Consider the following 24,497-nt stretch of genomic DNA (forward strand, 5'->3'; position numbering starts at 1 on the left):
AATCCTCCAAACTTTTTAAAAAGCAGTATTTAATATAGCTTCACCTACAGGTCCTCCTTTTCCCCATGATTTCACAATTACTTACTATTTCTATATAAACTAAAAACTTTTTTTTTTTTTTTTTTTTTGAGGTGGAGTCTCGCTCTGTCACCCAGGCTGGAGTGCAGTGGCCAGATCTCAGCTCACTGCAAGCTCCGCCTCCCAGGTTTACGCCATTCTCCTGCCTCAGCCTCTAGAGTAGCTGGGACTACAGGCGCCCGCCACCACGCCCAGCTAGTTTTTTGTATTTTTTTTAGTAGAGACGGGGTTTCACCGTGTTAGCCAGGATGGTCTCTATCTCCTGACCTTGTGATCCGCCCATCTCGGCCTCCCAAAGTGCTGGGATTACAGGCTTGAGCCACCGCGCCCGGCCTGGAGAAAACTTTTTTACAGACAATCAGTGGTTTGGGAACAGTGCTCCACTGTTTTTGATACTTAGAGTTACCCACTTGCAGGTGAGGAAGCCAAGGTTTACAGACCATCGACTGAGGGAATGGTTAGAATCAAATTCAAGTCTGTCTGCTCCCAGTGGCTTTTTCTTATTCCAGATTGCTTCTGTCTAACCATGTTGCCAGTGTGATTCTACCAAGAGAAAACCTAACTAAAAAGCAGATGAAAGTCTTGGCTATGCTTGGATCACCAGACTACACCCAGTGGGTCAAATTTTATTTTTGATTGAAAAATCACTGAGCTCATCAGATGGAATTAGCCTTTCAGGAAAGTTCCTCTCTAATTTCATTATTTACTTTATCAACAAAGCCATTCATATAGGTGGTTTCTAGGGGAGAATTATATATTAAAATTCTAATGTATCTACTTGTATGTATCTATCCATATACATCTATTGACTGGTGCCTGAAATTCCTTCATTTTGGTCTCCTTTAGTGATAGGTTTTAAAATCACTAAAATTTAAGAATAACGCAAAAGGTAGACAGCATGTCCTTTCAATATAATACTGAAGCATTGTTTAACAAGCTCAGTCAATATATTTTTTTTAACTTTTATATTCTGGGGTACATGTGCAGGCTTGTTATAAGGGTATATTGCATGATGCTAAGGTTTGGGGTACTAATGATCCCATCACCTAGGTACTGAGCATAGTACCCCATAGGTTTTTTTTTGTTGTTTTGTTTTGTTTTGTTTTGGCAGAGCTAACTGAGGTTTTATTTTGGGGGGAAAATGGAATTGTAACTGGAGGCATGGGCAAGGCAGGTCCCCCAGGCAGTAAACTTCCCCACGGGTGGGCTGAGGGCCAGGGCTGAACCTTAGGTGGGCCTCCTGTTCCCTGTGCTCCCCTGCATAACGGCCTCCCTCCCAGGCTCTGAGGCAGCGGCAGGAGGGGTAGGCTGGGCGGGGCTGCCTGGCCATTCACTTGGGCAGGACATCAGAGGACTCGGACACCAGCTTCCCATGGCGGGTCTTGATCGTCTTCACAACCACGGCCCTGAGGGAGCTGGTGCGGCTGAAAGAGCTGGAGGCCCGGCCAGAGCCAAAGCTGGAGCCCCAGGCCTTAGCTGAGGTCAAGGCTTGTGACGCACCAGTAGCGGAGCTCAGCGCACCTGCATAGCCACGGGTGGTCATCCTGTGGATACTCATATTCTGCATCCCAAACTCCATCCGGCTCTCCTCGCGCTCCAGCAGCTTCCTGTAGGTGGCGATCTCGATGTCCAGGACCAGCTGGCAGTTCATCAGCTCCTGGTACTCAGGCAGCTGCCGCGCCATGTGCCCTGTCCTGCTTGGCCCGCTGCTGGGCGGCCTCCAGCTCGGACAGCTTGGCGTTGGCGTCCTTAACCGCCAGCTCCCCGCGCTGCTCAGTATCTGCCATGACGGACTCCAGGGAAGCCCTCTGCTCTGGCCTTTGAGGCAGGCCCTGAATCTCAGCCTGGAGCCGGCTGATGTTTCGATTCATCTCAAAGATCTTCGTCTTTGTGCGATGCCGGTCATCCCAGTGCTTCCCAGCCAGTGTCTGCAGCTCCTCATACTTGATCTGGTACATAATCTCAGCCTCGGCCCGGCTGCAGTTGGCGATCTCCTCGTACTGCGCCTTGACCTCCGTGATGTTGCTGTCCATGTCCAGGGAGCCGCTGTTGTCCATGGACAGCACCACAGATGTGTCCAAGATCTGGGACTGTAGCTCTGGGATCTCATCTTCATACAGCTGCCTGAGGAAGCTGATCTCGTCAGTCGGCCCTTCCAGATGAAACTCCAGCTCTACCTTGTTCATGTAAGCTTCATCCATAGCCTTCTTGACCAGGACAAATTCATTCTCCATCTCTGTACTCTTATTGATCTCATCCTCGTACTTTTCCTTGAAGTCCTCCAGAGCCCCTGCATGTTGCCAAGTTCCGCCTCCAGTTTCAGCTTCTCCTGGCCCAGGGTCTCCAGCTGCTGCAGAAGGTTGTTGATGTAGCTTTCGAACATGTTGTCCGAGAACATGTTGCTCCAAACCGTCTTCTGCTGCTGCAGGAGGCTCCACTTGGTCTCTGGCATCTTGTTCTGCTGCTCCAGGAACCGTATCTTGTCAACGAAGGAGGCAAACATGTTGAGGGTCTTGATCTGCTCTTTCTCCTGGGTGTCCGTGGCTTGCATGTTGGGGTCCAATTCCAGGTTAAGGGGGCTCAGCAGGTTCTGGTTGACTGTGATGGCTGTGATGCCTCCCATACGCTGGCCCCTCATAGCCTCCACACAGATCCATGCTGGTGCCCAGGACATCTCGGAAGCTGTTGCTGCTCACTCGGGAGAAGCTCAACAAGCTTAGTCAATAATTTTTTTTAACTTTTATATTCAGGGGATACATGTGCAGGGTTGTTATAAGGGTATATTGCATGATGCTAAGGTTTGGGGTGCTAATGATCCCATTAGGAGGCCTGGGGCCCAGAAGGGGACACCTTGTAGGACTTCTGGGTCACCCTGATGGACATGGTGGAGGCAGGAGTGGAGGCAGGCAGGCTGAACCAGGCAGAGATTCGAGAAGGAACGGAGAAGCTACTTCTAGGTCCCACAGTTAGTTTTTCAACCCTTGCCTCACTCCTGGCATCTCCCCCAATAGTCTCCAGTATCTATCTTTGCCATATTTATGTCCGTGAGCACCCAATATTTAGCTACCACTTATAAGTGAGAACATGCAGTATTTGGTTTTCTGTTCCTGTGTCAATTCACTTAGGAAAATGACCTCCAACTTCATCCATGTCAACGCAAAGGACACGATTTTGTCTTTTTTGATGGCAGCGTAATATCCCATGGTATATTTGTATGACATTTTCTTTATCTAATCCACCATTGATGGGCACCTAGGTAGATGTAATGTCTTTGCTATGGTGAATGAAGTGCTGCAATGAAGATATGAGTGCATGTGTCTTTTTGGTGGAATGTTTTATTTTCTTTTGGATACCTACCCAGTAATGAGATTGCTGGATCTAATGGTAGTTCTGTTTAAAGTTCTTTGAGAAATCTCCAAACGGCTTTCCACAGTGGTTGAACTAATTTACATTCCCACCAACAGCGTGTAAGCATTCCCTTTTCTCTGCAGTCTTGCCAATATCTATTGTTTTTTGACTTTTTAATAATAGCCATTCTGACTGGTATGACTGGTATCTCATTGTGGTTTTGATTTGCATTTCTCTGATGATTAGTGATATTGAGTATCCTTTCATGTTTTTTGGCTGCTTGTATGTTTTCCTTTGAGCAATGTCTGTTAATGTTTTTGCTCACTTTTTAATAGAGTTGTATGGATTTTTTTGCTTGTTCAATTGCTTAAGTTATAGATTCTGCATATTAGACTTTTGTCAGATGCATAGTTTACAAATATTTTCTCCCATTCTGTAAGTTGTCTGTTTACTCTGTTGATAGTTTCTTTTGCTGTGCAGAAGCTCTTTATGTCCCTCTTGTCCATCTTTCCTTTTGTTGCAATTGTTTTTGAGGGCTCAGTTATAAATTCTTTCCCAAGGTTGACGTCCAGACTGGTGTTTCCTAGGATGCTTATAGTTTGAAGTGTTAAATGTAAATCTTTTGTCTTGAGTTAATTTTTGTATATGGTGAAAGGTAGGGGTCTAGTTTCTTTCTTCTGAATATAGCTGACCAGCTATCCCAGCATCGTTTATTGAACAGGCAGTCCTTTCCCCATTGCTTGTTTTGTCAACTTTGTTAAAAATTAGATGGCTGTAGGCGTGTGGCTTTATTTCTGGGTTCTCTGTTCTGTTCCATTGATCTATGTGTGTGTTTTTGTACCTATACCATGCTGTTTTGGTTACTGTAGTCTTATAGTATAGTTTGAAGTTGGGTAGCTTTGTTCTTTTTGCTTAGGGTTGCTTTGGCTATTTGGCTTCCTTTTTTATTTCATATGAATTTTAGAATAGTTTTTTCTAATTCTGGGAAAAATGATGGTGGTACTTTGATAGGAATAGCATTGAATCTATAGATTGTATTGGGCAGTTTGGCTATTACAATGATATTGATTCTTAATTTAGCCTTTTCTGGTCATGCTCCTCAAAATTTTTCCAACCACTGCCTATTGCCCAATTTTGAAATCACTTCACATTTTATATTTGTTATAGCAGTACTTCCCTTGTGGTGCCAAATCTGTATTAGTTTTCAACTGCTGCCATAACAAATTATCACCAATTTAGCTTAAACAACACACATTTATTATCTTGCTACTGTAAGGATTGGGGTAGATGTTTGACACAGGTCTCTCCAATCACCTGCTTAAATCAAAGTACTGGCAGGGCTACATTTCTTTCTGGAGACTTTAGAGAAGAATCTGGTTTCTTGCTTATTCAGACTTTCAGCAGAATTAAATTCTTTACAGCTCTATGTCTGAGATCCCTGTTTCTTTGTTGGCTGTCAGCTGAGGACCCTGTCTTCATGGCCCCTTCCATGGCTCATGACCCCTTCTTCCATCTCCAAAGTCAGTAACAGTAGGGTGAGTCCTTCTCATGCTTCAAATTTTTCCTCCGTTTTTTTATGTCTCAAATCTCCTAGCTCCTACCACAATGAGAAAATGTTCTCTGCATTGAAAGACTTGTGTATTTAGATTGGGCCCACGCAGATAATTCCCCCATCTCAAGGTCTGTAATCTTAATCACATCTGCAAAGTTTCTTTCATCATGTTCCTGGGATTAGGGTGTGGACATCTTTGGGAGTGTTTAGTCTGTTTACCGTACTGTCAACATCCAGAGTTGAACCCAAGTTGATCTGACTGCTTTTGAACTTTTCCCACCTGACTCCATAGTCTCCTCTCATAACTGTGCTTCTGTCTCATGCCTGGAGGCTCTGCTCTTCTTATGATCCTGTTCTTGCCATTGTATTTTTGTCAGGTAGCAATGTGTTGGGCCATAAGTAATAACTAACAGCTAACAGCTCCTTGAGTTGCTTGAACTATTGAGGTTCATTTTTCTCACATAACAAATCTAGAGGTGATTGCTGGTCTTGGTTCAGGGATTCAGTGATGTCAAAGCATTGGCTTCATAATTTGGTTGGTCTTTCCCTCATGGTTGCAGTATGGCTACCACAACTCCAGTTATCATATCCACATTCAAGACAAGAAGACATGGGGTGAAGAGAGTGGGCTCCAGTTTTGTGTGCCCCTTTAATTAGGAAGCAGATGTTTTCCCAGGAGTTCCCATCATATTTTCACTTGCATCTCACAGATCAGAACTGTATCAAATGCCCCTATTCCTTGCAGTTGCAAGGAAGCCTTTTCCTGGTGGAGGTGGGCAAAGGAAAAGAAAGTTGGAAAAGGATTGGATTAGCCAATTCATAGCGTCAGAGTTTCAACCTATCAGGACTCTATCTTTGCCTTTTTTCTCTTGCCAGACACAGTTAGAGTGGAGATCCTGCTCCTAAATCAGACACCTGATGATTATACTTGGACTGCATTAACACCCACTCACTCCTTATAAAATATTCCTGGCCCCAATTAACTACTTGGCCTGACATCTGACATGGCCTGGATGCACTTTCTTTTGCTTCTTGCTGCTGGCCCGTGGAAGCACCTGACCACCTTTCACAGGCAAGGCTTAGAGACTCCATCATCCCCTGGCTATGCAGAGGTAAGCTTCTATTCTAACAGTGCCTGTTTTCACTTGGGTCATTTATAAGCATCGTGCGTGTGTGTGTGTGTGTGTGTGTGTGTGTGCGCGCGCGCACATGTATGAAAAAGGGGGAAATTGGACCACATTGGCCAAGAACATTTTAATCCTATGCTAGGTTTAAAATTAATAAAGCAAAAGGTCTTCTAAAAATATTACCATGGCAGATAATATCTATTTTTATCTTCTTCCCCCCAGTAACAGAACTGTGATTTTTTGTGCAGCAACTATGCACCCAGACAAAAGACTTTTTCATTCTCAGATGAGGAAGACTTTATCTTCTTTTATAGCTAGGTACAGCATGTGATTAAGTTCTGGCTAATGTAATATAAATTAAAACATTGTGTGGGGTATCTAGAATGTTTCTTTAAAGAGAGAGAGCATATTATTCTTTGTCCTTTCATCTGTTTTGCTGCCTGGAGTGCAGATGAAATATCTGGAGCTCCATCAGCCATTTTGGGCTATGAGGAGAAGGACTATACTTCAGGGATAGCCAAGAGCTAACACTGCCCCTGGATTTCCCACCTCCAGAGTAATAAACTTTCTATTTAATCCATTGTAATTTTTAATTTTTATTTTATTTTCAACTGAACCTGACCCTAAGTAATTCATCTACTTTTCATCTGCATGCTGTCTAACTCTTTACATAGCCTTTCCAGGTACATTATTTTCTTTTCAACAGATAGGAAAATATCTATTTTCCTGTACATTTTTTTAGCTTGTTCGAGTTCTAGGAGTCTGAGATCAACAGCAACCATCAGAAAACTGTCGATCTATAGGGCTGGAGACTGTGAAAAAACAGAAAACACTGGGTTCAGGAAACAAAAGGTGATTATTTCCAGAGTCAATGACAATTTTGGGGGATATGATCCTGCCTCAATTTTTGGGAGGCTAGGCCCTTACCCTTGGAGATACAACTCTTCTTCACCATCTCATTTCCCCATCCTGAAAATGATATTTTGGTCTCTACCAAGAACTTTATATAAATATTTTTGGAATTTTTTTCCCAAAATAGAGCTTCAGCAATGTTTTCATTCCCAACTGATAGGCTGTTAGACTCATTGTGGGTATTGCTCAGTGAAAATCCTTCACTAGTAGGTCTGCTGTATGATAGAAATTGTAGTGAAGGGACAGAGTAAGACTCCTTGTGCTATAGCACTCAGATACCCCCTGCTCCACTTTGTTCCAAAGTAGCAATCGGCCTACAGCCCCCCAGAGTTATTATGTTTCTGCCTTGTTCTCTCTCCTTTTCCCCATATCCTCTAGCACAACCTTCCTCTACTCCAAATTCCACGGTGGATTATCTTCAAAAGCTGGGCTGGCATTTTTGCCAGGTTCTCTTCTCTCCTCCTCCTGGACCTGGCTAATTCTAGCACGGCCCAGCCTGACCCAGGTCTTCCTTGAAACTGCCTGTTCTACTCAAGAAGCTCAGCCAGCACAGGATGTCTCTTAAGAAGCTGACATGTTGTTTCCTAGCAGGTGCCCTTGGAGGGGGGATGTCTCAAAGTAAAGGAGGCATACCACTGGGGTCTAAGCAGAACTCTGTTTTCCAAGGGCAAAGATGAGGCATTCATGGTTCTCAGATGATTTAATGACAGTAATGGTTTTTCTTATCTATTATTCATGTTTTTACTTGTGAGGTATTTAGGGTGAATTTTATAGGTATGCTATCCAAGGAGGAGAAAGGCGCAAGAACTAACATTTATTGAGCATACAGTAGAAGTTAGGTTCATATACACTGGATCATATCACAGTGGTTAAGGGCATGGTTTAGAGTGAGTCAGTGCTTGGTTCTACACCACAACTACCACTCCCTGGTTATGTGACTTGAGCAAGTCAGTAAATGACAGATAGCACCTGTTGTATAGACTTGCTGGGGGGCTTAAATGTGAAGCACTTAGTTCAGGACCTGCTTTGGAGTTAGTGCTCAGCAGATATTATTGATTATTATTGTGCACATTTTACATATACAAAACCTGAGTCTCAGAGAGGTTAAGTAACTTACTCAAAATCCCACAGCTGGTTCTGTAATTCCCAGATAAATGTTCATCCAATTACATTTTGCTGCTGAGTGCATACTGCTTGTAGGTAGTGGCCCAGTTATCAAGGTTTCCTGAGACATCTAGTCTAGTATTATCTTCTGATAAATGATCTTTGGGCTAAATACACTTTCCCTGGGGATTTTGGAGGGGTAGACACAGGAAAACCATAGATAGGAAAATATTCTGCCAGCCCTGATCTCATTGATCTGTGAGGGCCAGCTCAGAGGTAGGCTTCCCAACAACCCTAGAACCTCCCAAAATCCCCAGGTCTTCTTCCTGCCCGGTCATTTCTCAGAGCTTTAGGAAGTAGTAAGATGCCCTGTAGCCATCATAGGCCTGGAAACTAGACTTGAGCTCTCTGGTCCCCTGGGAGGCGGCAGAGTACAGTGGCTGCCAGCACAGGCTTTGCAGTCAGGCCCAGAGGGATCCCAGGATCATTGTTCAACAGCTGGAGCACCTTGAACAAGTCACTGCCCTTTCTGTCAGCCTCATTTTCATATCTGAAAGGCAGTGAGGAACATAATCCCAGCCTCCACAATTTGTTATAATAATTGAAACAGAATGTAGGTAAACTGTCAGGTGTTCCACAGATAGTAGCTCTTATTAATATTGTTTTAATCATTACTAATTGAAGAGGATGTTCTAATGCCTTGAAAAAAGCAAACCATCTGCCTTGCTCACCCATCTACCTAGAATGAAAAGCAATTCAATCGGTGAGCCTTCTCTTGGGCTGTTAGGACTGAGAGAATGGTCCAGCTGGGCAGGCTCAGCCTAGAGGCTATCCCCCACTTCCCAGTTGGGGATCTGATCTCTTTCATCCTCATAAAACGCTGTGGCAGAGCTACCTAGGAGAGCCAAGGTCTCCAGGCTTTCAGAAGAGAAGGAGCCCACAATGGCCACGACTGCTTTCTTACCTTACCTAGTCCCACGTCGCAACCCCCAACCCTCCCAGGACTCAGGCTTTCTGAGGAATGTAGACTGGTCTGAGCTCCTGGAGTCTGGCCAGCATGGTGCCTACTTAGATGAGCTGGCTCCCCTGGACACCCCATCCTGCAGTCATGAGACCTCTGTGAGGATTCCTATCAGCCAGGCAGGTCCCTGTCCTTTCCAGCCTTCTCCAGGCCCAGCTGATTTAAAAAACTGTTTTCTTTGGACAATGTTAGCTTTCTTGGCTTTTCCCACTTTGTACTAATTTTTCTTTTTAGTTGCCTAGAATGATGTAAACTCTGCAGTGTGAGGGGTAAGAGTATGATCTTAGGGGGAGGCAGCTCTGGTTCCAATGGCCATTTTCTCATACTGCCCACATGTACTTAGTGAGATAGGCACTGTGTGGAGCATTGGGCCAAGACTTTACAGGGATGAGGATTATTCATAAGCCCTCACAACACCCCCATTAGATGGCTGCTGCCGACCTATGAGGACATTCAACCATGGAGAGGTAAAGTAACTTTCTAAAGGAAGCATATGATGAGGTCATCACAGCATAGCAGAAGCAAGGCAGGGACCCAGGGGAAGGCAAGAAAAATGAGAGGAAGAAAGCAGATGAGGAATGAGAGGTAAATAATCTTGCCCAGAGCCTATCTCCTCAGCCCTAGGGATGTGGGGTCCAACTGGTTTAGCTACTTCCCTCAGTTGTGCCAGGAGGAGACGTAGGGGAGGGACAAGGAGGTCAGCAAGGGTTGAAGGGAAGATTTATGAAGATGCAGAAAGGCCTTTCCAGCTAGAGAAACGTCTGAACAGCCTTGGCAGACGGGATGCAGATAGGTGTGTTATCTCCCTGGGGAGCAGGGGGCTTGGGAGGACGATGCCGCTTTCACTGGTCACTCTCAACCATTTAATTCAGAGCCTGTGTTTGGATCCCAAGGGAGCTCAGGCTCCCAAAGTCATCAATATACATGAGCCTAATGCAGCGTTAGGGTCAATAAGATAATGAAGGTGGCACTCTTGATTCCTTTGGTTGCCAGTTTGTCTTAATTTTTTAATTAACGAACAATTTCAGATGACAAAACCTTGAGCCACGGAGTAGTGCAATCTTTTCTGAGAGTTCTTCATCTCTTCCTATGTGTGATTTCCACCCTACCCTGACACCCCACACCCCCGGTGTTTCAGCAGTTTCCTCTTCTCCATTCCTGAAGAACCTGCATTTTCTTTTCCCAGCTCTGGTTTTGGCTTCCTGTGTGCTAAGCCTTTGCAGTTGTCATCATGTCTTCAGGATGCATTTGATAGGTACAGGAAGTTGCACCAGACGGAAGATGGAACCAACAATCAATAAAAAAAGAACTATGTTTCTAAGAAAAATGCATCATGGCTTCCCACAGGAGTTGTGAACCATATGTCCTAATATCCCTGGAACAATGGGTCTAATTTTTAGCTCTTCTGCTCTGCCCTCCCAGCCATCTCAACAAGAAAGAAAACAGATCTTTTAACCTGCTGCTCCCCAGCTAATGATCTGTAGTAAAGATTGCCTTTCCTTTTAACTCATTCATCAGATACCACAAAATAAAATATGTCCCTCCTCTCCCGCTAGCTTTATTTCTCTCGGCTACTAGTTTAGTGTATTTATGGTCTATGAGTCATCAAGCTGCCTCCTGATTGGATAAAAACCAAGCACCTCTGAGACCGTCAGTCAATTACAGCTATTCTCAGCTTCATTCACAGATTTATTAGCTTGCACACACACAGAGAAATTCATTCGGCAAAGTTCATTCATAAAAATTTCAACACGCTGCGTATCATCCTGCACATCTCAGCTTTCGGCTGCAAATGGGCTTCTGAAAAAAGCTCGGAGAGGAGTCCAGGAGGGAGGGAAGCTCTGAGCGAGGGTAGGCAGGCTGGGAGGGGATCTGAGGAACACGGACCCATTACAAGTCAGTGAAACAATGCGGAGCAGCGCCCGTCAGTAGTACTCCTGGCTGGTGGCCCAGAACGATGCAAGACAAGATCTTCCAAGAGAGGGCAGCCTTCGGAATCAACGAACCCAGGCAGAAGGGCCTTTGGCTCATAGATATAATTTTTTTTTTCTTTTTGAATGAACAATCACTGGAACAAATAAAGGGTTAATAGGCCAGTCATTTGCCCCGCCCTGTGGGAGCCGAAGGGAGCAGGTTCGAAAGTTCCTGTGTGCAGAACAGAACGCTGGGGTAAGGGTGGGAGAAATACTAAATATTTCTACTAGGCTCCTGCAAGGCTAGTGATGCGGTGGGCCCCCCTGGCCGGCACTCGCCCGGGTTCTGTGCCTAAGAGTTGGCCGTGAGCGACCACCGCCGCCGGGAGCCTGGGTCTAGGCTCTCCCGACAAGGATTCCAAGGCGAGAACACTGGTGCCTCTGCCTGGGCCAGGGAGGGACTGAAATCAGAGCAGGGGAGGCGTTTCCCCGCTGGGCTGTCACCCTTAAGGGGCCGGGAGCCGAGGTGGGCGAGCTCGAGAGCAGAGTTGGAGAGGTGGCTGCTGCGAGTTGCACCCGGCGTTGAGGCATTTTGATGTCTGCACCGTTTATCTACCAGACGACGAGGCGATTTATGCAACAGTATCCTGTTTCAGCACTGCCAAGGCTATGCGAGAACGCAGCCAGGACAGCCTGGCAGGACTCGTGCTGTATGTAGGACTCTTCGGGCACCCCGGGATGCTGCACAGGGCCAAGTACAGCCGCTTTCGGAACGAGTCGATCACGTCCTTGGAAGAAGGTAGCTCCGGAGGCTCGGTCGGGAACAAGGGCTCACCACAGCCTCCCCACCCCGCCCTGGCACCTCACCTGCCGGCTGAAGATGCCGCCTTGCCGTCGCAGGAGAGCCCCACCCCACTGTGCACCTTGATCCCCCGCATGGCGAGCATGAAGCTGGCCAACCCGGCCACTTTGCTGAGTCTGAAAAACTTTTGCCTGGGTACCAAAGAGGTGCCTCGGCTGAAGCTCCAGGAAAGCCGGGACCCAGGTTCCAGCAGTCCCTCTTCCCCAGAAACCAGTCTAAGTAGGTCTGGGACTGCACCTCCACCGCAGCCGGACCTGGTGGGCCACAGGGCAACCACCCTAACCCCTGATTCGTGCCCGCTTCCTGGCCCTGGGGAGCCACCCCTTAGGAGCAGGCAGGACAGGCACTTTCTACAGCACCTGTTGGGGATGGGCATGAACTACTGTGTGAGGGTAAGTCCATTTTCCTCTCTGCACTCTTTCTAAGAACTTCTGTGGAAGGGGGCATCTTCTCTGCTTTCTGCAAGGGGTCTAACGTTACCTGCCTGGGTTCTGTGTTTGGACAGGACATGATTCAACTGGACCAAGGGGGAGGGGAGCTGGGTTTACAAATGTCCCTACAACTATCTGACTTGTACTGGAGTCAGGCAGCCTTTGGTTCAAGGACATGAACTGGTGCTAACTTGTAGGACATGAACTTGTGGGTACTTGGCAGGTGTAGAGGCAAGTTCTGATAGAGGCAGCTGATGGCACCACTTTGTCCCCACTGGACCTAGTATTCTGGCCAAAAAGAGTCAAGGACTTCAAATCTGATCAGTGATTGAGACTTGATAGGTTATACTGGCCATTGTATTTTGGATGAATACAGTAAAGATTTCTGTGCTATAGAAACACATGGTATTTAAGGGGCTTGAATTATTCTTTAAAAATTTATTTCAGCATTTAGCAAACACTTCCCAAAACATGTCCGAGTCTCTAACCTTGTGCTAGGAGCTAGTCTTAGCTCTCCATTGCACATTTATTGCCTTTACTGCCTACGCTGCAGCAAGTAGGCCTTGTCCATGAGCTGTGGGCAAAATCAAGGTCCTTGCTGGCCTTGCGTCTGTCCTTGCTCAATCAAGATTTGGGCAAATGAAGATTTGGCCTGTGCCCTTTTAGAGCTCAAATTTCAATGAGGGAGATCAATGAATACATGCAAAATACTAAGATAATAATACTTAGCAATAGATAGCTAATATGAGAATGCTGAGGGAATTCAGAAAAAAGGAACGATTATGTGATCTGGGATTCATTCACATGGGGAACCCTCAGGAGAAGGTGAATCTTCAAAGAAATGTCAAATCCGGGTTGGCAGAAAGGAGGAAATTCCTGGTAGGCCAAGAATAGGAGCAAAGTCACTGTGGTGGCTGCAGGGGAGCATCACACAGGCTGGGCCTTATGGAAAAGGAAGGGGAATGCTGGAGAATAGTGGGGGACTGAGGGAGGGGCTGGCTTGTAGTACTCAAACAAGTACGAATTGAATAAAGACAAATTGAGATCACAAGTAGCTTGAGAGACCGAAGTTGACCGAAGCTCTTAAATGCCAAATGAGGAGATTGTAAATACTCTGACTGGTAAATGAGAATCCTCCTAGGTTTGTAGGGCATGACTTGCTGAAAGTAATTTTTAAAAGACCAGTCAGTTGATTTATTTGACATGGATTGAAGCAGGGAAAAATTAGAGACTTGGAGGGCAGTAAGAAAGATACTCTGAGAGTTTAGGTATGAGGGAGTGAGAACACTGATTAAGGTGGAGAGGAGAGAAAGGAGGTGAATGGTAAGCCATTCTGTGAGAGAAGAATGAGAGAAACCTCAACAACCCTGGGAGATTAAGCAGATTATTTCAGATCATAATATAAATAATAGAATAGCGAACATTTATTGAGCAGTGGGTAGATTGGTTTGTTACCATTGTTGTTTATTGGGGTCATGAAGATTATCGATGGAGGGTTGTAAAGGGTGAAGAAAAGCCTTTCAAATTGAAGTCTCGGAATGACGTCAGTGATGCCAATGACTGAAGCAGAGTAAATTAGGAAGTGGACTCGTTTTAAGTTTGTTTTTGACATATTAAATTTAATGTAATGATCTCTAAATAATGCTAATATGTAGGTAGACAGTCATATAAGACTAGCCCTCAGGTGAGATGTCTGATCTGAAGGTATACAGAGCTAGCCCAATAACTGTGTTACAAACGGATAATTAGGATCTCAAGGAAGGCCAAATAGTAAACACTGGAAGGGTTACAGAGAGAGCAGGCTTGGGCAGTCCTGGCAAATGGGTAACTAAAACCTCTAAAGCAAATAAATGTATGGGACATGCAGCTCTTGCCCTCCCCCACAGTGACATGGCACATAATGGAAATACTTTAATGTTTCTACTCGAAGTTCATGGGCATATTCTCATTTGTCAAGATTAGGTGTGTGCCAGGCCCTCATGGGAAAACAAGTGACTCTCCAAACCTGGGCCCTCTGCACCTGCCTTACTGTCACCTACACATCCTCTAGCCTCTGCCTCAGCTTTCCTTTCCTCTTGTACCTCCTGCAACCTCTCCATACCCACACACCTGTACAATTTTAAATGTGAAAAGAGTTGCTGTGTGATCTCCAGTTTCCCTAGGGAATGGCTCCTCTGGCATTTTAGATTTTTAACGTGGCCACCATCTGTCTTCTCATGGCAATAATCACTGACCCCAGAAAAAGTGCCGACCCCGTGACCCAAATGAACCTCACAAGATTGCCAATATCTGTGACATCCAATACAAGCTAATGACATCTCTTATGAAGTCAAAATACGTGAAAGAACTTACTTTATTAAGTTTTATAGAATCCTAACTTTGAAAGATGGAAGAGACTCAGAAGTTATCAAGGTCAATTCCTTTATGGTGAAACCAAACTCCAGAGAAGGGGTTTTTCAAAGGCCACACAGGTGAGTTAAAGCAGAGTGAGATCTAGAGCCCAAATCTCCTGTGTGCCATTCTTACCTGTCTTCACCACAAGTTTCCATGCTGGTTGTTGTTCTGTTACTCAGAATTCTTTTGAGATGTGAACCAATTTTGAAAAATGAAATTTGGTAAAAATATCATACCAAATGAACCAAACTTGTGAGCTCTGTATTCCCATCTGTAGGAAAAAGCACGTTAAAACATTTAAATCAAACCTTGCTTGGTAATAATGGATTCAGAGGAGAGAACTGAGAGAAAGATGATCTTAATGGCTAGTTGACACACGGCTGGTGGATTTAGGGGCAAATTTTACAGGAAAAAGGCCACTTCATATTCTACCTTCTTATCCATATCATGTGACTGCTCCTCTCCCTGCCCCAACTTATTTGCTAATCCATTCATCCATTTATTCAACAAATAATACAAATATGCAAATTGCATTATGAATCAATTATGCAGCAGTAACTTCTAGGCACTGGGCATCTATGAACAAAACGAATCACTTCTAAGCATCAGTAAACAAAAGAGACTAGGTCTGAATCATTGTGATATATTTTAGTGAGTGGAGATAGGTTCAATTGCATAAATGAAAAAATATACCATTTCAGATGGTAGTAAGTGCTATGGAGAGCAATAAAGTGGGGTAAGTGAAAAAGGCAGTAGCTTGGGTGGGAATGGAAGTTATTCCTTTTGGGTAAAAAGTGGAATTGTTATAGCTACTCTTTATTTTGTTTTCTTGCATCTTTTCTCTTTTCAATAGGGACTATATTTTCCATCTGCACTAAGCTAGAGTTGACTTTGGGTTAAACATTCTTTTTTTAAAAATGGCTCATTTGGTCTTATGATGGATATCAATTATACAGCTGAAAACACTTTATGAATCCTGAGCACCTGTTTTGAGTAACTTTAATGTAAACTCAGACTTTGGACCCCCCGAAGGTCTCTCAGGGAAGGGGGCCTAACCATTCTTTGAAAGATATTGAGCCAGGAATAGGACAGTGAGATCCCAGTCTGGGCAAAGTAGTGAGGTGGGCAAAGCCCATTAAACGGTGTGAAATATGACTTCATTCTCCCCATAAGACTAAGTCTGCTTTCTTTAGAGGCCTTTCCAAGTCCATTCATCCATCAGCAGACATTCATTTAAAGGTCTCCCAGGTGCCCAACATAGTGGGGAATGTGGAAAGTCTACACCATGACAGTGTTCTCCTCTTTAAAATGAGGGAATTGGCTTGAAAGCCCTCGCAGCACCAGTGTTTAATGAATGAAGGGCTCCTTTCTCACACGGGAGGTGTTTAAAATGTCAGTTTCCTTTCCACCTCTGAACTTGGCTCGAAGACGTAATAAAGCAGAGGCAAAGAAACCAACCCCGACAAGCTGTGGCAGGTAACCGCAGTGGCCCTCACCACAACCCCCTGAGGAAGGCTGTGTTCTCCAGGTGAGGCCACTGAGAGCCCAGGTGTTTGTGATCCACAGGCTACTTCACAACTAGTAAGTAGCAGACTGAGGATTCCTATCCAGGTGTGTCTCATTCCAATGTTCCTCCTCTTCCCAACCTCTCACTTGACTCCAAGCAAGACGGGCAATCTCTGAAGTATGGGAATGGAGTAACATAGATGAAAGGCCACACTGTGCAGGACAGCCTCATCATAGCACCAGCCCGTGGAACTTGCCTTGTCATATCCATGTGAGTGATTTCAGTCTCTTCACTTCAGCCCAGCGCAGCCAACTGTTTCCTAGATCGTATTAGTTTCCTAGGGCTCCTGTAACAAGTACCACAAACCGGGTGGCTTACTACCATAGAAATCAATTCTCTCACAGTTCTTGAGGTTAGACGTCTGAAATCAAGATATCAGCCAAGTCACTCTGTCTCTAAAAGCTGTAGGGGGGGATTCTTAGAGCTCTTCCTTGTCTCTTCTAGCTTTTGGTAATTGCCAGCAATTTTTGGTGCTCCTTGGCTTGTAGGTGCATCACTCCAGTCTCTGCCTCTGTCTTCACATGCATTCTCTCTGGGTGTCCATGGCCAAATTTCCCTCTTTTTTATAAGAGCATCAGTCATTGGATTAGGACTCACTCTCATCTAGTATAATCTCATCTTCACTTGATGACATTTGCAAAGACCCTCTTTCCAAAGAAGGTCACACTCTCAGGTTCTGAGGGTTAAGACTTGGACATATCTTTTTTGGTGGACAAAATTCAACCCAAAACAGTCCCCAAGAGCATTTATTGCGATGTGTTTGCTCACATAGGCCTTCTTGGGTATCAAGCTCATCAGCTTTATGTGCAAATAGAAATTTGTGTTGAAAGATTTTCTTTACTTCCTTTGTAAATCCCACAGTATACTCTTACCATCCATCTTCTCCTGTCTAAGGTATCTTATCACTGAGCCAGTAAACTAGTATTATCAATCATCTATTGTCTAGACTAGATGTAGTCCACAGTACCAAATGTTATGTCTACCTCAAGTAGCTTTTCCATAGGAGAGTACAGGTCTAGGAATTTGAAGACTTGTATTAAAGTAAGGCCTCTGACACTAAGTTGTGTGACTTTGGGTGAGTCACTTCACCTCTGTGGGCCTCATTTTCTCATATTTAAAAGAAGTTTCTGCCAAGTACGGTGGCTCACACCTGTAACCCCAGCACTTAGGGAGGCCAAGGCATGCAGATCACTTGAGGTCAGGAGTTCGAGACCAGCCTGGCCAACATGGTGAAACCCCATCTCTACTACAAATACACAAATTAGCCGAGCATGTTTACATGTACCTGCACTCCCAGATACTTGGGAGGCTGAGGTGGGAAGTTTGCTTGAACCTGGGAAGTGGAGGTTGTAGTGAGCTGAGACTGTGCCACTACACTCCAGCTTGGGCAAGAGAGCGAGACTCTGTCTCAAAGAAAAAAAAAAAGAAAAGAAGGAGAAGGAGAAGAAGTAGTTTGAACAAATGCTGCTTAAAATCCTGAGACTCCAGGTCTTTTTTCCTACCTGTTTGAACCCCCTTACTATTAGGATCTCTTTTGGTTAGAAAGAGTTACCTTGAGGAAATAATGTTTATCTGCTTTGTGTTACCAGAGAAGAGAAAGAATGTCCTTCAGGGATGCATTCAATTCTATTTTAGCACCCTCTTGCTAACACTGAGCTGGCTTCACCAGTAAGGCAGAAAGGAGGGCGTTATACTGGCATGGGTGGAGGCAGTGAGTTTTAGAGAGATGGAGGGTGGTAGAACAGCATCCAAGAGCATTCCAGGGAGGGCTGAAGCGTGGGCTAGCTTGGGGGCAGGCCAGGGTTGGAAGAGGTGAGTGATAGTGGATGGGATTGTGGGAACATGGCATTCATTCCTCACGTGTCTGGCCGGTTAGGTCTGACTGGACTTGGTGTCCAACAGGAGGACTACAGAAGCGACAGAAATTAAGCCTTCTCTATTTTCTCTGGACAAAAGAGCCAAGAAAAAAAGGCCTTGCCGCACACATAGCCTGGTAACTCTAACCTTGAAAGAGGGAGATTTGTAACTCCAGGAGACTCCTGGAAAGACAGTCCCATGGTTTATACAATGAAGCCAGACCTGGGTCACTCAGGTACCCACAGTGAAGGGAAATCGCTTTCTGCCTCTGTAAATTTCCTTCTTTTCTAAGTTATTGGTGGTTGAGAGGGAGGTAGTGTGGATGGAAGGAAACAATTCCAGCTAAAACTGATGACTTGGCTTTGAGGGTATTATATTTTCCTTCCTATTTCTTTCTTGGAGTAGATGTGGAAGTAGATTCTGCTAGAACTTAGAGAAAGCCTGGCAGGTTTGACTCATTCCCCTGTTCTCTCTAGACCTTCACATATCCCTTGATTGGTCCAGTCCTTCCATGCCCTTCTAGACTAGAGCCTTAACTGCAAGAAAGAGTCTTAGAGATCAGTGAGTCCACACACTTCATTTTGCAGCTGAGGAAACTAAGGCTCAGACATGTGAAGTGACTTGCCCCCAGCCACACATCTACCAGTGGCGGAGCCCAGACAAGAGCTCCTGGTTCTGTGTACAGCACTGTGTTTTCTACCTCCATCTTGCTTCATCTTCCCCCACTCTCTGAACTGAATGTGCTACACCAAATGCCTCTGCATGATTAAAATGCTGGGTGTGCTTTATAGAAAGATAATTACAAACACTTCTTTCTAATAGGAAAATTGTCTTAAAATAGCAGTGAGAAGAAAAGAGGGAGCATAGAAGAGTGGCAATGAGCCCAAAGAGAACTGACTTGGCCATTTTCAACCTTTTGATTAAGGAGGTCCCTGTGGATGGCTGTGGGTTCATGTGGGGCCAGGACTTGTTACCACATGCATGGACTGGCTCCCATTTCATTCATTTGCTGCAACTCTAATGACCTTAGGGTCATTTCCCCAATATGGCTTCCTCTCATTTCCACGTTCATATTACTCTGAAGCCAATACAGTGTTATCATATGGAAGGACCGAACCAAGCCTGGATCCCAATATGACAGTTCCATCACCAGGAGGGTGATCTAAATGATGCATACAGGCTGCCCCCCCACCCCGCCCCACCCAGCTTCACTCACTTACATCATCCATCTGCATCTGAAGGTGGCTAGGTTTGCACACCCACCAGTGGCATTGGAATGTGAAGACATTTCTAGCCCCTTTATCTTTCATTTTCCACTCAGAATATGTGGGAAAGAAGCTGAGAACATCTTCTTCCTGGGTAAACATACTGGGACGTCTTTCTTTTATGCAAAGGGACAAAGAGTACTGGGGGCTGTGTGAGACCCAAGAGAGGGATCCTACCTTCTCAACTCAGGGAGCTTTTTCTCATTTAACAATGTTACAAAGACTTTTTAAGTGTAGTAGAACTCTAGGATTAGTACAGATTGTTCCTATTTCATGAAGAGATTGCAGGTGAAGAGTTAATTTGTACATCAGTTCTTTGAGATATGAAATTTCCCAGAGAAATGTAACTAAAACTTGATAAGCCTTCTCATAGTTAGGGAGAGGATAAAGTAACAAATTGTATGTAAAAAGCTTAGCACAGAGCCTGTTTCATAGTAGGTCCCAAGTAGAAGGAGGAGAATGGATTTTCAATAGCCTAGGGGTGCCTCTGGGCCAAAAACTCAGGATAGACTAAACTTGGTTTTGGCATTTCCCCGCATTCCTTTGGCATACTTTCTCCTGGCCAGCAGCGCCACCCTGGCAGAACTTTCTTCCCTAAGTCTTGCCATGCGCTGCTCACCAGGGAGGGCCTGCCTGCCTTTTCTAAAGCTGCCTAATGTTTATCCGCTAGTCCCCTGCTCCTCCAGTGCAGCACAGCGAAAAGCATCTGCATTTTGGAAAGATGTTTATTTACTTCACTGACTCTTTATTGTAGTATTTCCCAAAGTTTGCTGAGGACAACCTGTATCAGTTAAAAATGCTTGTTAAAAATGCAGATTCCCAGTCCCCATCTTAGATTTATTGGACCAGAATGTCTGAGGCTGGGGCCCAGAAACCTGCATTTTTGGCAAACTCCTTATGTGATTCTGCGGCAGAGAAGATTTGGGAACCTCTGCTGAGTCCAGTCAGAGCAATGGTTCTCAACTGGGAATTATTTTGCCACACAGGGGACATTTGGTAATGTCTGGAGACGTTTTTGATTGTCATAATTGGGAGGGGAGGTGAGTGCTACTGGCCTTTAGTGGCTGGAGGGCAGGATGCAGCTAAACAGCCTGCAAGGCCCAGGGCAGCTCCCACAACACAGAATTGTGAGGCCCAACGCATCAGAAGTGCTGAGGCTGAGAAACCTTGAGCCAGTGGGATGAACTGTATGAACCAGGGATGTAGATTAGGAGGCAATATTAAATGGAAAAATAAACAACTGTTCAGTGATTCCTGTAAATCTAATTTAACCACTTCTAAATGTTCTCTTTTTCTTCTTTCCCCTCTTTAAAATCTACAGATTCTCTAAAAATTGTAGTTCACGCCACTTTCCACCCAAACAGTACTCCTGTGGCTTCCATATCAGGATCTCAGGTCATGGGATGAACATGGACCACATGAGCCATATGTTGCTATGAGCAACTCATATATCAAGGATGCCCACATTAGGACAGATTCTACCTTAACCCAGGGGCACTCGGGCTAAATGGCATTGACAGGCTAGCTTAGTTTCTTTTACTGTGGAGGGGGACGGAAATATGAGATTTTATTAGCATTTGTTTGGAAATATAGGAACACAACATCACATTCTCATTAACATAATAGCTATGATTTGTTGAGCTCTGTGTATGTTGCAGGAAGCTTGCATCAATTACCTCACAGTGACCCTGTGGAGTGGGTAGATGGAGAGGAAACTGACATCAAGAGAGGTCCATTATCTGGTCTTGATGCTTGTAAGTAGCAAGCATCAGTATTGAAATGGGAGTCCGACATGTCAACTCCATTGTTGTAGTTTGCTTTACACAGTGTTTTTGTTGTTGCTGTTGTTTTGTTTTTTTAACTTTTATTTTAAGTTCAGGGGTACGTTACATAGGTAAACTTGCATCATGGGGGTTTGTTGTACAGATTATTTCATCACACAGGTATTAAACCTGGTAGCCATTAATTATTTTTCCTAACCTTCTCCCTCCTCTCATCCTCCACCCTCTGATAGGCCCCAGAGTGTGTTGTTCCCCTCTGTATGTCCACGTGTTCTCATCATTCAGCTCCCACTTGTAAGTGAGAACATGCAGTATTTGGTTTTCTGTTCCTGCATTAGTTTGCTAAGGATAATGGCCTCCAGTTCATCCATGTCCCTGCAAAGGACATAATCTCATTCTTTTTTATGGCTGCATAGTATTCCACGGCATATATGTACCACATTTTCTTTATCCAGTCTATCACTGATGGTCATTTAGGTTGATTCCATGTCTTTGCTATTGTGAATAGTGCTGCAGTGAATATACACGTGCCTGTGTATTTATAATAAAATGATTTATATTCTTTTGGGTATATACCTAGTAATGAGATTGCTGGGTCGAATGGTATTTCTGTCTTTAGATCTTTGAGAAATCGCCACACTGTCTTCCACAGTGGTTGAACTAATTTACACTCCCACCAACAGTGTATAAGCATTCCCTTTTCTCCACAATCTCACCAGCATCTGTTATTTTTTTGACATTTTAATAACCATTCTGATTGGTGTGAGATGGCATCTGGTTTTGATTTGCATTGCTCTAATGATCAGTGATGTTGAGCCTCTTTCATATGATAGTTGGCCACATGGATGTCTTCTTTTGAGAAGTGTCTGTTCATTTATGTCCTGTCCCCACTTTTTAATGCGTTTGTTTTTTTCTTGTAAATTTGTTTAAGTTCCTTATAGATGGTGAGTACTAGACCTTTGTTGGATGCACAGTTTGCAAAACTTTTCCCCCTTTCTGTAGGTTGTCTGTTTACTCTGTTGATAGTTTCTTTTGCTGTGCAGATAGCTTTGTATCTAAATCATGGTATCCTACTGTTATCAGTACCTTCATTTCCACAGCGAAATGCATTAAGATTTTTAACAACTAATTTACAAGTAAATTTTAAGAGCAGAGCCTGTCTTGGGGTTGAAAACTTCCTCTAGTTAGAGGGGTTGACATTCCAGAAGGCAGGAGATTTGAAAAACCCATGTGCTTTAAGGACAACCCCAGAAATTGGATTTTTACTCTCAATATCATCAGAGAATAATTTATTATATAGATGAATCATTTATTGGGAAGTGGTGAAATGCATAATTCAAACTTAATTTTTTTTAACCTAATGCCAATCCTGGCTCCTTGAAATGCCATTGTCCCTCCCACGTCCCTCTCAGCTTGGTTCCTTTAACCCTGGACTCAGAACTCATCTGATACATTAGACTACAAAGTTCTGTTTCGTGGTGAGTTAACTCTCCAAGGTCACAGGGCTCATCGGCAGCAGAGCAAAGACTAAATTTCACATCTCCTTACTCCCAAGCCAGTGCTCTTTCCACTACATTATGTGAATGAGACATAATTCTTGCATAAGTAGGTGTAGTAGGAAAGTAAAGCAAGGATGTCCACATAAATTACTGTAATAAATGTTAGGTTATAATAAATGAAACCAACGTGATACCAATGAAGGATTATGGGACTTCAGAGAAGAAAGGGCGCATCTTCCACTTGAGATGATTAGAGAAAGTTTCATGGAGGAAGAGGTATCTTACCTGAGTTTTAAGAAATGGGTAGCGTTTCCATAGGCTGAGATGGAGAGAGAACACCCTAGGCAAAGTGAAGGCATGGAGGTGGGAAAGTGGAGGATGTATTTGGGGAGCAGTGAGTGGTTTGACTTGGTTGAAGAGTGCAAGAGGCATATGTAGGAAATCAGAGGGAAAATAAGATGGACTATACAACAAGGTTGTATAGTACCTGAAAAGCTGGGTTTTCAACATAAAGCCATTGGATATTTTTTTAAGGGGGGATGACAAACGCAGAGATATGCTTTAGGAAGTTTACATGGGCTGCAATGCTCAGAGAGGATGCAAGAGGAGGGGCCTGGAGAAAGGCAACCAGAAGAAAAACAGAGTGGTAACAAAGGCAGTGGCACTAGGAAGAGAGGGGAAAGACGGGACACCTAAAGGAGGAAGAAGCCACCAGCTTCTCACCCATTCAGAAATGGGTCACAGGCAGGAAAGTGAGGGGGCAGGACGGATGGGGCTGGGGATGAATCCCATTGTGCACATGCTGTGTTCAAGGTGAACCCAAAGCATCCAGGTGGAAATCTCCAGCAAAAAATAGAATAGTTAGGATTGGGGAGAAATTATTTTTGTTGTTGTTGTCATCAAGGCCTGTGGAATTACAAGGCTGCCACAAGGAGAGGGTAGAGCAGGATTTAGGATTTAGGTGTTCTATGGAAAGGGAGGAAGGGAATGGGCAGTACGAGGAGCAGGATGGAGAGAAGACAGGTCACCTAGGTAGAGGGTGGAGAGAGTTTCCAGGAGAGAGATTGGTCAAAACCATGTCAAAACCCATGGAGGGTTCAAGGAAGATGAGAACTGAGAAAGAACCACAGGGCTTGGTCTTTTGTTTTCCTACTCCTACCCTCCTCCAGGATATTAATGCCAACCATCACAACCCAAGCACACCATTGGAAATCCCACACCTCTACTGTCACCTCTGCCCACTCAGTGACTAGTGCCTCCCTGTTGTCAGAAGTCTGGGGGCCATTTGAGACCACTCACCCTGTCTTGCCGCACGCAGCCTCCTTTTATCATGAACTGTCAATTCCACCTTTAGGACATTCCTCACACACTCCCATTTTCCTCCATCCCCACTGCAGTTTCTAAGGTGGGGGCTCTAGTATGCAGCATTTTAAAACTTATTTGATCAGTTTCTTACGGAGCTAATATTCTGTGAAACAGATTGGGAAACTCTGCTGTTGTAGCTTTCATTTGAAACTAGGAGATCAATAATCATAATACAAAGTAGAAAATGATATATGCCTATAGAAAACAGTCAGATACATCAGTGTGATGAAGTAGATATGTCTTCTCTCTGGTAGAGATGTCTTCTAGCTGAGTAGTCAAGGAAAGTTTCCTAGGGAGATGGCCTCTGGGATGGTCCCTAGTGATCGGTTAGAAATTTAACCATAGGGAATATATACATATAATTTTATATATTATCTAAAATACGTATGAAATTTAATATATAAATTATATATATAATATA

The 24,497-nt window shown here is 44.3% G+C and overlaps 1 protein-coding gene and 1 pseudogene across 2 annotated transcripts in view; one reads left to right on the plus strand and one right to left on the minus strand.

Annotated features, from left to right (window-relative positions):
* Positions 1–1,408: 1,408 nt before the first annotated feature.
* Positions 1,409–3,000, minus strand: LOC108530106 (keratin, type II cytoskeletal 8-like; annotated as a pseudogene).
* The window catches only part of SHC4 (SHC adaptor protein 4), a 156,314-nt gene continuing 133,993 nt past the window's right edge, over positions 2,177–24,497 (plus strand). The window contains exons 1-2 of one of the 2 annotated variants that reach the window (XM_017872772.1): positions 2,177–2,264; positions 5,855–6,090. In XM_017872772.1, coding sequence (XP_017728261.1) covers positions 5,983–6,090 — 108 coding nt within the window. In that variant the 5' untranslated portion in view covers positions 2,177–2,264; positions 5,855–5,982. Of the gene's footprint in view, positions 2,265–5,854; positions 6,091–11,295; positions 12,310–24,497 lie in introns of those variants that run through there. The other variant, XM_017872771.1, reaches the window with a different exon arrangement.

This window comes from Rhinopithecus bieti, unplaced genomic scaffold (assembly GCF_001698545.2).
Source record: "Rhinopithecus bieti isolate Rb0 unplaced genomic scaffold, ASM169854v2 scaffold_6945, whole genome shotgun sequence".
NCBI lineage: Eukaryota > Metazoa > Chordata > Mammalia > Primates > Cercopithecidae > Rhinopithecus > Rhinopithecus bieti.